This window comes from Eleginops maclovinus, chromosome 16 (assembly GCF_036324505.1).
Source record: "Eleginops maclovinus isolate JMC-PN-2008 ecotype Puerto Natales chromosome 16, JC_Emac_rtc_rv5, whole genome shotgun sequence".
Taxonomy (NCBI): Eukaryota; Metazoa; Chordata; class Actinopteri; order Perciformes; family Eleginopidae; genus Eleginops; species Eleginops maclovinus.
Window position 1 is genome coordinate 3927577 of NC_086364.1, and position 14197 is coordinate 3941773.

The 14197-nt window shown below is 40.3% G+C and overlaps 1 protein-coding gene across 1 annotated transcript; it reads left to right on the forward strand.

Moving 5' to 3' along the window:
* The first annotated feature begins 8426 nt into the window (after window positions 1-8426).
* On the forward strand, window positions 8427-13955 carry si:dkey-204f11.64 (uncharacterized protein LOC100537752 homolog). Its single transcript, XM_063904269.1, has 3 exons — window positions 8427-8649; window positions 12844-12972; window positions 13121-13955. The coding sequence occupies exons 1-2, from the start codon at window positions 8557-8559 to the stop codon at window positions 12967-12969; spliced, it is 219 nt and encodes a 72-aa protein (XP_063760339.1). The 5' UTR covers window positions 8427-8556; the 3' UTR covers window positions 12970-12972; window positions 13121-13955.
* The last annotated feature ends 242 nt before the right edge of the window (window positions 13956-14197 follow it).

A 14197-nucleotide genomic window follows, 5' to 3' on the forward strand; every position in this document is an offset into this window, starting at 1 on the left:
ATAAAAAAGCCACAACGTAAGTGAATTACCGGGGACTATTATTGCCGATGCACATGCGGTTTTTTATGAAAGACAAGAAGAACGCAGGGGGATCTCCAGGAAACTCATGGGTAAGTTTATAATGTTAAAGTTACACAGGATGAACATAATGTCTGTCGCTGCCATATTTATGACTTTAAATGCCGTTATTCTGTGTGTGGTAGCAACTAGTCGACAATGAAATTTTGTCGAGGCGAAATTTAGTTGTCGAAGCGTTGTATTATTTAAGCAACCTAAGCATTTAACTCATGGCTCATTAGAACACACGCAAATGAAATTGCAATAGAGTTGGCAAGCCACCACCGTCAATTTGTATGCTGCGGATTAGCATTTTACTGCTTCCGGTTTTGAAGGGGAAGCAAAAGGACCATTAATTTTGAAGTTGTCTAGCGCCCGAAGTTCCGGATGGGTAAGTTAGCCGGTTTTTGATTACCTTTCGGTATGCTTCCTGCTGGTATGAGTCCTCTGCCACGCCTTCAGTTCCTATGTTCTACAACGTCAACATTCCCAATGGCAAATACCTGTGCCAACATTTTAAAGCTTCCTCTTTTGGACACTTATGGTGCCGTCAAAGCCAACATGAACTTTGGCATTAAGAATTCCCCCGGCTTTGGGTGCCTTTAAACAATTAAATAACTTGTGGTAAAAGTTAATGTTGCCGCACACAGTACACAGTCAGTAGTTTTAATGTTGCGGTGTGTCAGACCAAAATGTTGTGGCAGCAAATAAAGACTGCAAAAGGCACCTTGTAGTGCAAATGTGCCAATTTTGTTTTGGCCATTTTATAAACATGTTTTTACATGGACTTTGCTAAAGAGTAAAGCTGAATGACTCTTCATTAAATGGTTTGAGAGTGTTTCATTTTAACGTAAGGACTTGTTTTTCTACGTACAGCATATATGTTACACACTCGCTACAAAGATATTTCCTCTCGGAAAGGGCTGCTTGATGGCAAGGTAAAGCAGGAAAAATATAAATTAATATAGTAAGTGTGCACTGAAAATGGAAATGTATTTTATCAATGTAATGTTAAAACAAACACAATCTTACAGTATACAATTCAATTCATAATAATACAGAAATAAATATTAAAACAATGTTAGCATTGATATATGAGGAGATAGTTTCAAATGCAATTTATGTGTGGCTATAAGGGACTTTCTGACATCTGTTTTATATGCTTGCCTGTTACAGATTTGAAGAATACCAGACGAGTAGAAGCATCATAGATGAACCACAACAGCCTTCAATCTCACAATTCTTGGACAGTCGTGAAGTGCATTACAGCATGAGTCATCCACAGCAGAAGGCTATCACCAACGCAATACTGTCCGACTTGATTATTGATTGCAACCTTCCTCTGTCTATTGTGGAACACAAGAGTTTTCGGCACTTTCTGACAGTAATTGACAGTAAGTACAGCCCAGTGTGTCGCAGAACGTTGAAAACAGAGAGCCTCTCTGGGGAGAGACGCTCATGTTTAAAAACTCAATTGAGCAACACTGAGCATGTTTCAGTCACTGTGGACATTTGGTCTGACCGAAAGATGAGAGGATTCCTTGGTGTCACTGTCCACTGATAGAGAAAGAGACAGCTAAAGAGAGGATACAGCTAAATACAAATCTCTTGGCCTGCAATCGCTCCAAAGGCTCACACACAGCTGAACGAATCTGTGACCAATTTGAGTCAATATGCGATGAATACAACATCAAACATAAATTGGACTACATTATTAGTGACAGTGCTGCTAACATGTGAAAGGCATTCACTGTGTGCTTCCCCAGTGAACAAGAGGATGATGATGGAGATCATCTTGATGACCCTGATCTCTGGTGTGACTTAACCCTGGAAGAACAGCAAATGGTAGATGCTGCTACGGCAAAGAAACAGCGCCTGCAGTGTTTTGCGCATACTCTTCAGCTGGTGGTGGGAGACGGTTTAAAAGAAACAAAAGTGGCATGTCCTTCTTTTTCCAAGTTATCAAAACTTAGCTGCACACAAGCACAACATTCAAAGATATGTTTGACAGTGAATTTGGGGAACAGAAAGGCATCCCTGCTGCAGTCAACACAAGATGGAACTCAACACTGAGGCAAGTAAAGGCAGTTCTCCAGTGTGATCATCAAAAAATGTGTGCCATTCTACAAAAGGCTAGGCATAAGGAGTTCTCATTCACACCACAAGAGTGGAATCTGTTGAAGGAGTTGGTGGACATCTTGAAGCCGTTTGGAGAAGCAACTGATTTGACACAGGGAGAGAAGGTCGTCACAATCAGTGCAGTTGTTCCATCCGTCTTGTCCCTCAATCATCACCTTGAGAAGCTGAAGCCTCAAGTTTGTTTCCTGAGCGGCCTGGTCGGAAGTCTCCAGGCATCCCTGAACAAAAGATTTCTTGGGATCTTCATTAACGTGAAAATGGCCAGGACTCAAGATGGGATCACTGCCCCCTTTTCAGACCCAGTCTACCTCAAAGCAGCCGCCTTGGATCCAGCCTTTTCTCTGCTGTGGGTGGAGCACCATGTACTGGTCAATCGTGACATCAAGGCAGAGGTGGCACAACAAGTTAAAGGTAAATATTATTGACTTCAATGCAGCTTTTTTTCTCATAGTCTGATCTTATTCATTGACAGCATCAATAATTGCATTTTTCAGTCTAACACTGTATCACCAACACCAATGGTAATAAGGGCTCTTTTGTTTCTGCTGTTGTTAAATGTTTTTCCAGAATTGATTCTGCAAGATGCTACAGAGACTGAGCAACCTGTGCCTCTGGTTGATGAAGAAGAGCAAGAGGACCTTGGACAAGGAGAAGGGCTGTTTGCTGCATACCATAAGAGGCAGAAGAAGGATGTTGGGACCACTCCAGCACTACAGCTAAGTCACTACCTAGACACAGCCGAAGGACAGAACGCCCTTTTGTTCTGGGCACCAGAGTCTTGGCAGTGCCTGCCTCTAGTGCTCCAGTGGAGCGAGTTTTCAGCCATGGTGGCATCATACTACGTCCCCATCTTGCACAAATGACTGACAGACTTTTGGACAATTTGATCTTTTGCAAATGCAATGCAACATAGGGCCCTGACATAGAAAAGACACACACACACACACACACACACACACACACACACACACACACACACACACACACACACACACACACACACACACAACACTTTTTTGGGAGTGAGGATATCTTGTATAAAGTGGTGACATGTTTGAAAAGGTTAAGGTTACACTTAGGTTTTGAAATGAGTTATAAAGACTGAAAATATTTTGTATAAAGTGGTAACACATTTGGAAAAGTTACATTCAACTGTTTTTGTGATCCTCCAAATACCTGTTTGAGGGTGAAGACATGTTTTTTAGTTCAAGGCTAGATTTAAGTTTTAAGGTGAAGAGTGTTTTGCGAAAATGAGGATCTTTTGAGACAGATATAGTGCAGTAAGCAATGGAAATACAATGTCAGCATTTGCCTTTGTTTATCTCAAATGTGTTTGAACAATGTTCTTAGTTTGATAAATATATACAGATCTTAAAAGCATACATGATGTGTAAATATTATTTCTCCGTTGTTAAAAGGACTCGAAAGGACTTGAAACTCAAACGGTAGGACTTGGGACTTGACTCGGGACTTGCTTGTCTTGACTCGGGACTTGAAAGCAAAGACTTGAGACTAACTTGTGACTTGCAAAACAATGACTTGGACCTCTGTAAGGTTCTATTTCCACTTTTGGTCGAAATTGAGGTTTTGACATATTCTGATCCATTAGGTGTTTATTAATGCCTGTGTGGTGTTATTTTTGTAAACAAATATTTTTTTAGTTAGTTATTAATAAAATAAAAAGGTTCCATCTCACAAAACATAAACCGAGATGGGATTATAAGGTTATATCTCCAGTAGATTCAATATCCAATCAAACCAAAATGAACAAGGACGGACCAATCAAAACCCACCTCTTACCTCTGTAGGCTTGACACAGAGCTAAGGGCTGGACATTAGCCTGGACCTGGACATTTGACGCCGGCGATGGCGCCCAAAAGACGTAAATGTACAGACGCCAGTAGTAGAAAAGATCGGTAAAGTGAAGCACATAGAGGAGAGGGACAGAAAGTCAGTATGCAAGCCATTTTTTCAAGGTACTCTTTCAGTAAGTCAGAAAACAGTGTATGTACACCAAAAGAGAACACATAGATGAAGACAAAGAAGAGAAGGCGCTGGAGCACATTAGGTCTTTCCCTGTCGTTGAGTCACACTACTGTCGTGCCCGCACCCAAAAGCAATATCTGGAGCCAACTCTAAATGGGGCCAAGATGTATGATCTCTATAAAATCAAATGTGCTGTACATGAAACACCAGTGAAAATGTCTTACTATAGATTTATATTTAACACAGACTTTAATCTTGGTTTTCATGTCCCCAAATCAGACATGTGTGATGAATGTGAGGCACATGAAGCAGCACAAAAACAGGGGTTGTTAAGCCAGCACCAAGAGGATGCACACAATAAATTATTTCATTAAAAACATTCTAAACGGCTCTGAGCTATTCGACGGCCGTTTAGAATGTTTTTAATGAAATAAATGAACAGTTTTTAAAATGTTTCAGAGAACAGAAGGGGCGGGGGTGGAAAGGGATGAAAACATAACTTTCATGATGTTATACAATATTTTGTATATTTTAATCTACTAAATGAACAGTTTTTAATGTATATAAGAGGCTTCCTAAATGTTTTAACAGTACAGAGGAGTGGGGGTGGACAGACTTTTTCTTATCTTATTCATTGTATCTCATTTTATTTATTTGTTGTCATGTCTACCCCCTTTATTTTATTTTAACTGCATCCTGCACTTCATTTGAGTTCTCCTGGTCTCAATTTGTTGTTGAGTTCTTGCTTACTTCTTGAGGTTTTATGACATTTGTGACTGGTTTATTGTTTTGTGAAGCACTTCTGTGTTTTTAAAGGTGCTGCTAGATAAAGTTCCTATAAAAATGTTATTATCATTATTATTATTCACAGTTCGTGTTGCACTTTACTGTCCCGTCTAAATAAACAGGACATTTGCATTTATGTTTAGGCTATGCAGTTATGTAGTGTCGTTTTTAATCATATTTTACATTGGGGTGCCTTGAGATTTTATGCACTTTTGAAAGGTGCCCTGACTGAAAAAAGTTTGAGAAAAGCTGGATTAGGATACAATGACAAATCTTGGGCATTATATTGTGAACACAACAGATATACATTTCGTTACAACAATATCCACACTCCCGTCTCAGGTCCTCAGTCCTCCAGAGTAGGAGTGTACCTGGATCACAGAGCAGGTATTCTGTCCTTCTACAGCGTCTCTGAAACCATGACTCTGCTCCACAGAGTGCAGACCACATTCACTCAGCCGCTACATGCTGGACTTCGGTTTTATTGGTTTTATGCATCCACTGCTGAGTTGTGTAAACTGAAATAGCCTGAAGTCCTTTGAGGAGCTCTTCTACTTCTTAAAGTCACCGTGTGTCCATCAGAGCTGATGGTTCTGTGCAGAGATCAGCTGTCGATCAAACATTATGGGGGGGCTTCAACATCCTCTCATGAGCTGTTCTGTAAGTGTTGGACTTTGTTACGGCTCCTTTCTATGTCTGTGTAGCCATGGAGGCTGTCTCTGCTCAGGAGGATTCTTGTTAACCTGAACTGATTTTTCTCTGCATGAAAATGTCAACTTTGCTCTAAATATTTCTTGGATATTTCTTTTGATTCATGTTGTTGCTTCTCTTGTACTGCAGGAGTCTGAAGAGAGAAAGCAGCAGAGCTTCTTTTATTGGAGACATATTCTCTCCACTCTGTAAGACAATACAGACATTTATAATCACATGTATTATTCTGACAGATTAAATGTTATTGTTGCTGCCCAAATTAACCAACACATGAGAGACCCAGATGCTTCTAAAACTTATTTCATCATCAAATGTGTATTTCAAAAGATATCACTGACGGTCATGATCATAATCAATCAGTACATCATTGATTATTCTCCTGTAAATAGCTTAGAGTCTTTGTGGGGGGGACATGTTTAATATCACAGTTATTTTTTCAGATGAATAGTTGTTGTTGTTGTTGTTGTTGTTGTCTAGATAGAAATTGGGTACCTTGATGTTTTATAAAAGGTAAAGGATCATGATAATAATCAATAAGGAAATGATTTATATTCTGTTTTAAAGAGCTGAGATTCTGGTTGAACACATTTATGTTGAGGATAAAGGGAAAGTGATCATGAAATCATTGATCAATAGTCACTGAACAGACTCTACTGATGAGATGTGTGATCAGATGAAATGTTTGCATCATTAATAAAGGCTTTGTCTTTCAGAAATAAACAAAGGATGTTCTATTATTTCCAAGGTGCCGTACAAAGCTGATGGAGAAAATGTGAAAGTGATATGAGACTAGAAGTGAGTTTTCCTCCTGAGACTATAAGTGAGTTTTCCTCCTGAAACAACACAAAGCACAGAGTTCTTCCTCAGACTGACCCCCTCCCTCACTGACACATCTTATAGATAGTTAGATAGAATCGGAGGATGAAACCCTCTTTATTCGTCACATACATGCACACAGCAGAGCACACACAGTGAAATTGGTCCTCTGCATTTAACCCATCCTAGTACTAGGAGCAGTGGGCAGCTATCGTGCAGCGCCCGGGGAGCAATGGGGAGGGGGGATTGGAGGTGTCCGGTGCCTTGCTCTAGGAGGTGAACTGGGGGACCCTACGATTCCCAGTCCAAGCCCCTACTGACTGAGCCACTGCTGGTTATACATTAACATGATCATAATCAATAAGGACATCATGTATTTTTTTTGTTTTAAACAGCTGAGATTCTGGATAACAGTTAGCATGCCTTTCATGCTCAAGCCTCATGAAGGGTGTTTCCTGTTTAAATTTACTCAGCATGCCTGGTTTTATTAATGTAACAATTGAAACTCCACCATTTAGCCCGATCCATGTTGCAGGCATTACAAACCATCACTCTTTTTAACAAATATAACAAAAAATACTGAAATTCCAAATTCAAATACAGTTTTAGTTAAATCAGGAGAGACTTCGAGTTTGTTTGGTGCGATAAACATATTTATTGCAATATGTGCAAAGGGCAAGACATATTATCTTTGGGGTTAGACCCCATCATGCTGTGACAGCTTATTGGGGGAGGAGAAGACCATTAGGAAAGGAAAACCACCCCTGGGGTCTAGAGACTGGTGGTGAGGAGCTGGGGGGAGTGATGAAGATTTGGAGCGATGGAGGGTGCTTCTGAGCTTGCCTGGGCCATGCATATGACCAACTGGGGGAGAAATGTGGGGGTTGGGGAGGGCTGCGTGGATTTACCTGAAATGACAACTGACGGGGGAGAGGAGAGCAGATTTAAAAGTTTGCCCGGATGCACTGTGATTGGCTTCAGAGAAGGGACGAGTCTGATTGGTTTAGCTAGGGGAGTGACACGCCTATGGGGGTATATTTATCTCATTCATATTTGTGAGACCAGAACAATAACTTGTGTGTAAATATGTGATGTGTAAAAGATTTGCAAACTCACAAAAAATGTTTGCAAATGTAAAACAGATCTGCAAATATGCAAAATATTTTCACAAATAAAAACAAGATCTGTGAATACTATAATTCATCTACAAATAAACAGGGATTTGTGAAATCCGCCGAACACTTCACTGTCTAATAGATAGAGAGATCGATATATATATATATATATATATATAGAGAGAGAGATAGATAGATATATATATAGAGAGAGAGAGAGATAGATAGATAGATAGACAGACAGACAGACAGACAGACAGACAGACAGACAGACAGACAGACAGACAGACAGACAGACAGACAGACAGACAGACAGACAGACAGACAGACAGACAGACAGACAGACAGACAGACAGACGGACGGATACTGCTGCTGCTCACCTCGTGTTATTCTCTTGTTTTTTATTGTTGGATGTGTGATTCTCATCTTAAATTCAGATTTTAAATATAAAACAAACAGTGGGTTTAAAGATATGATCGGTAATTTAAAATATGATGCCCAGCTGTGTCTTTAGCTGCCCAGCAGAGTACAGAATAGTTTAAATTAGCTCCACCTCGTCCGAAAAAATATATAGAAAACCTATTTAAACATCTCTAAGTGTATTTTAATGATATGTTTATGTGTATTATTCTCTGTTATCTGCATTAAGAATACTTTATAGTTGTTGACGTTTTCAATTCAATGCTGATTTAACCCTCACTACTTAAAGAATGTGACGTGTGTTTCTGTGTGTGTGTGTGTGTGTGTGTGTGTGTGTGTGTGTGTGTGTGTGTGTGTGTGTGTGTGTGTGTGTGTGTGTGTGTGTGTGTGTGTGTGTGTGTGTGTGTGTGTGTGTGTGTGTGTGTGTGTGTGGTTTGGGCGTGTTACCCTCTCTGAATAGCTCTTTTATTTTGAAGTTTCTCTGAGTTGTTCTTCAGTGCTGAGCCTTGTTCTTAGTTCTCAGTCATGTCGAGCATCAGCGCCCCTCACAGCAGCTTGGTCCTCGCCCAGAAGGCCGTGAAGCAGCTTCGTCTGGAGGCCAGCGTGCGTCGGATCAAGGTTTGTACACACAACTCAACACTTTAATACATTTAAATCAGACTTTTCGTGTAACTTAAGAATGGTGATGGTATAGTATCTCTGTGATGGATAGAAAACATCTAAAAAAGTCATGTTTTGTTTACAGTTTTTATTGTAGGTCCATTATATGTCTCATAGTGCAGTTCGGGTGCAGCACAGTGACAGCTTTGTTCATTGTGCTGCTGTGTGACTGCTGTGATTGTTGGGGGGGCTTCTTATTTTAGCCACAGAAGTCAGACTACTCTCAGAGTGTGTTACAGTAGGCTGCCGGGGAAGCACCCAGAATAAAATCAAAGTAAAGACCTTAAATTGTAATATTGTCACAATGGTAGAATGGTGTCAAGTAAGGGGATATTTAAGGCTGTAACATGTTCAAATGATGTCTCTGTCATGTACAGTGGGGCAAAAAAGTATTTAGTCAGCCACCAATTGTGCAAGTTCTCCCATTTAAAAAGATGAGAGATGCCTGTAATTTTTATCATAGGTATACCTCAACTATGAGAGACAGAATGAGAAAAAAAATCCAGAAAATCACATTGTAGGATTTTTAAAGAATTTATTTTCAAATTACTGTGGAAAATAAGTATTTGGTCAATAACAAAAGTTCATCTCAATACTTTGTTAAATACCCTTTGTTGGCAATGACAGAGGTCAAACGTTTTCTGTAAGTCTTTACAAGGTTTTCACACACTGTTGCTTTATACCTTGAAATGCTTCTTATGAAGCCACTCCTTCGTTGCCCTGGCGGTGTGTTTGGGATCAATGTCATGCTGAAAGACCCAGCCACGCTTCATCTTCAGTGCCCTTGCTGATGGAAGGAGGTTTTCACTCAAAATCTCACGATACATGGCCCCATTCATTCTTTCCTTTCCACGGATCAGTCGTCCTGGTCCCTTTGCAGAAAACAGCCCAAGAGCATGATGTTTCCACCCCCATGCTTCACAGTAGGTATGGTGTTCTTTGGATGCAACTCTGCATTCTTTCTCCTCCAAACACGACGAGTTGAGTTTTTACCAAAAAGTTCTATTTTGGTTTCATCTGACCATATGACATTCTCCCAATCCTCTTCTGGATCATCCAAATGCCCTCTAGCAAACTTCAGACGGGCCTGGACATGTACTGGCTTAAGCAGGGGGACACGTCTGGAACTGCAGGATTAAGTCCCTGGCGGCGTAGTGTGTTACTGATGGTAGCCTCTGTTACTTTGGTCCCAGCTCTCTGCAGGTCATTCACTAGGTCCCCCCGTGTGGTTCTGGGATTTTTGCTCACCATTCTTGTGATCATTTTGACCCCACGGGGTGAGATCTTGCGTGGAGCCCCAGATGGAGGGAGATTAGCAGTGGTCTTGTATGTCTTCCATTTTCTAATAATTGCTCCCACAGTTGATTTCTTCACACCAAGCTGCTTACCTATTGCAGATTCAGTTTTCCCAGCCTGGTGCAGGTCTACAATTTTGTCTCTGGTCTCCTTTGACAGCTCTTTGGTCTTGGCCATAGTGGAGTTTGGAGTATGACTGTTTGAGGATGTGGACAGGTGTCTTTTATACTGATAACGAGTTCAAAAAGGTGCCATTAATACAGGTAACGAGTGGAGGACAGAGGAGCCTCTTAAAGAACAAGTTACAGGTCTGTGAGAGCCAGAAATCTTGCTTGTTTGTAGGTGACCAAATACTTGTTTTACTGAGGAATTTACCAATTAATTCATTAAAAATCCTACAATGTGATTTCCTGGATTTTTTTTTCTCATTCTGTCTCTCATAGTTGAAGTGTACCTATGTTAAAAATTACAGGCCTCTCTCATCTTTTTAAATGGGAGAACTTGCACAATTGGTGGCTGACTAAATACTTTTTTGCCCCACTGTATATATGGCATAAGGTTTGCAAACATTGAAATGTTAACTGTATACCAGTTCAAAATACAATCCACTGCAGTTTGCCATATGTTGCCATATTTTCCTAAGTGTTTCGGTTTTGTTTTGAGCTTTTAAGGTTCTTTGTATATTTAAATTGAAATTTGGTTGAATATTTATCTTTAGCATTTTCTTTTTTAATGCTAAATAGTTTCTTAAAAATACTTATTTTTATTATCTTTATATTTTTATTGTTTATGTTCGCCCAACCAGACACCAAATCAAATTCCTTGTATGTGTAATTTTGCGATTCGGAACACTTTGAAGTGATTTTGAAGTGTGAGATTGTGAAATATGGGTGTTCATCTGAACAATAAACTGGACTGATAATTGTTCTGCTCTGTATAAGAATGGACAGAGCCGTATGTACCTGCTGAGGAGGGGGGGGGGGGGGGGGGGGGGGGGGGTCCGTCCTACAGACCTTCTATAAGTCTGTAGTCTTCTATGGTGTGGCCTGCTGGGGCTGCAGCATCTCGGCTGCTGACAGGAAGAGACTGAACAGACTGATAAAGAAGGCCAGCTCTGTCCTGGGGAGTCCTATGGACACTGTGGAGGGGGTGGGAGACAGGAAAATGGCAGCCAAGCTGTCCTCCCTGCCGGACAACGTCCCCCCCCCACAGGACACCCTGCCTGCACTGTGCAGCTCCTTCAGCGACAGGCTACTGCACCCGCAGTGTCTCACAGAGAGATACCGCAGGTCCTTCCGGCAGCGGTCAGAGTGTTCAACCTATACAGCCCCTGGTAGACCCCCCCACACACATATAACAACAAAGACTACAATATAATGTAACAAATGTAAACTTCCCCTCTGTGGAACGAATAAGGGTATTCTGATTCTGAATCCATCTCGGAAATGCTTACGATAAAAAATGGCAGTTTTGATTCCTCTAAAACTTTAAAATCTACCCAAAATTCCTCAAATCTGACCACTGGGATTACAAATATGATTAAAACTGCCACTTTTTTAGCTTGTGCCTGCATATTGCTAGTAATTAATGCAACCTATGCTAATGCTGTAAATTAACCTTTGCAAGTTAGCATCCGGCAGTTTCTATGTGCTGGGGACCCGTACTATGATGTATATCTCTGACATAAACTTTGGGGTACTCAACATGTTCACAATAGGACTGTATGAGGTGGCAAACAGACTATGAGCCCTTATGTCAACATCTCTTTTCAACACAACCCTTGAGGGCACATACCCCTTTCACTTGGTGCCACCAGTCACTCATGTAGAGTATTGATAAATGATGAAAACTGAAGCGTATTGCTTTTTCATGTTAGCCGCGGGGGTTCGGTCAGAAAGTGACCCCACTTATGTAGGCGCCATTGACTTGGTTAAAATACACAGATGGGATGGCGAGTGTGAAAAGTGAGTTTAACCAGAGGAAGTTTAACTGGAGCAACAATCCTATTTGGGAGGATTGCTCTGTTGCGCAAATGTGCAGATCCTCCTCCTGTCTCCATGTGGCCTAAATACATGTCCCTGAATATGGTATCAGAAAAAAGAATTCTGAGGTGTGTTAACGATATGTCATTTGTTTAGACATGCACAGGTGAATTTTTATGTACTAATGTGTGTAGGTTTGTGTTTTCCTCACCAGTCTTATGTATATTGTATATTCTGAGGTGATCTAAATCAAACAATCAGCAACATGTGATAATGTTATACTTTAGAGAAAACTCCAAGGGTGTGATTCTCCATTGCCCGTGGTTAAACACAGGCGTTTATCTTATGAGCGTTTCCCGGTGTGTTTTACCGTCCCATTTAAACAGTATCAGTTGGACAGTCTCAGTTTACTACTATGGAAACAGAATGTTGAGATGAACTGTTTCCAACTGTTTGGTTTGGTTGAGTACTTTAGCTATGTTAATAGATGACAAAGACGTTGTGTAGGCCTAGTCAAAGATAGAGGTTTCTCTATTTCCTCACAACTCATACTGTAACTCAGTCAACCCTGGACTGTAGCAACAGGGTGTAAACAAAGTGGTTGAGGGGAGCGATAATAATGCTCTTGAGATTAACACAAAGAAAACCGAGGCAATTGTTTTTGGCTCACCACCTGACTCATAAATGCCCCATTGTCCTCCATACTGACAGATCAAGCAGGTACTTTCATATAATAGGCCCTATTTGTTTTGAGGGGATATTGAGGCCCCCCTCACCCCTGAAAATATTGATCATACTCAGGTCTAGTCTGTTTTTTTGATTGTAAGTAACAGTGCGTGACTGAACAGTAAATGTAATGATGTGGGGTCTTCAGGTTTCTCAGGCAGCTGCAGAACTGAAGACCTTCTGCCTGCAGAACGCCCACAAAGACCCCCTCCTCACCGGGGTGCCCTCCAGTGATAACCCCTTCAGGCCCCCCAAATCATGCATCCTCCTCTGACACGTGAGTAGAGCTATTTAGATCATCCAGAAAATCATTTTAATTTTATTCTATATTGTAACTCATGAAATGTCTGAACAATGACCCTACTGTGTTTTGGAGCACAAGACTCATCCCCTACAGCTCAAAGTGTTTCTTCTCTTTTTTAAAGCTGTGAAAGAGTGCAAAAAAACAGACGCCTGATCACTGTGGATTTCTGTCATGTGCCCCGATGCCTCTGAAGAAAAGGAAGACAAGAACAAACACACACACCCCAAACACTGAAGTGTTGTTTATGTCAGACTGCATCAAAATATCCCTTTTAAAGAGTTCCAAAAATTCTGAATGCAAAATGTTTCTATTTAGCTCTTTTTGAAGAAATGTTGATTCCTGTAATTATTTTTGAAACACAGGAGCCTCTAAATGCCATTTTGTGCACGCTAGGCAAATACAATCTATAAAGCAGAATGAACTCTTGAAAACAAGAGGAAGCAAAATCGACAAACTAATGTACATGGATGGGAAGTCGCACTATTCACCATTAAAAGCCACATGTTTGTTTCTGTCCTCTGTCTTTGAAGCTTTGAATCTTAGTTTTTTAAAACAATATAACCTATACCAATCTTCGAATTTACTGCAAATCATTATTATTTCCTGCTAAAATAAGATCACACAAATCGTGTTTTTAGTTATGGTTGCAAGACATTTCACATCGACTCACAATGACTTGTGTTCAAAACATACTAGAATAGAGCATACAACTTATATAAATTACTGTGAAAGGAGCAGTTCCTTGATATATATAAATATACATTTGCATCATTGAATAACCAATACATGTTTTACAGTGATTATAACAACTATTACAATGTCATAATATCCTGCCTGCCATTGATGACCTTTATACAGAATGTCGTGATTACACACCGCTTTGCTTGCATCTGTAGCACGTTGATGATTAAGATGCTGCTACATGTTTGTATATACTATTAGTTCATTAAATTATTACCCCGATAATGTTGTCCTGTTTTTGTTTTTTCTTGATAGTTTTCATTTTCACCAGCCTATAAAGTGGATTTACACTTATGGCTGTTGCCTTATAGTCTATCACATACAATATTTCTGGTAGGTAAAAGTCTTGTGTAAAGTGAAAGTGAGCAGATTTAGTTTCTAGGAGTTTGGCAGGGAGATGTGAGTGGGAGGTAACAGAAGAGACTGTAGGTAGTGATCATTTTCCAATATTGTGTAG

Excerpts from the sequence above, each read along its gene's own strand:
- si:dkey-204f11.64 (XM_063904269.1), top strand. The coding sequence starts at position 8,557 with ATGTCGAGCATCAGCGCCCCTCACAGCAGCTTGGTCCTCGCCCAGAAG. Across the intron at positions 8,650-12,843 it reads CCAGCGTGCGTCGGATCAAG|GTTTCTCAGGCAGCTGCAGA; the intron begins GTTTGTACACAC and ends TGGGGTCTTCAG.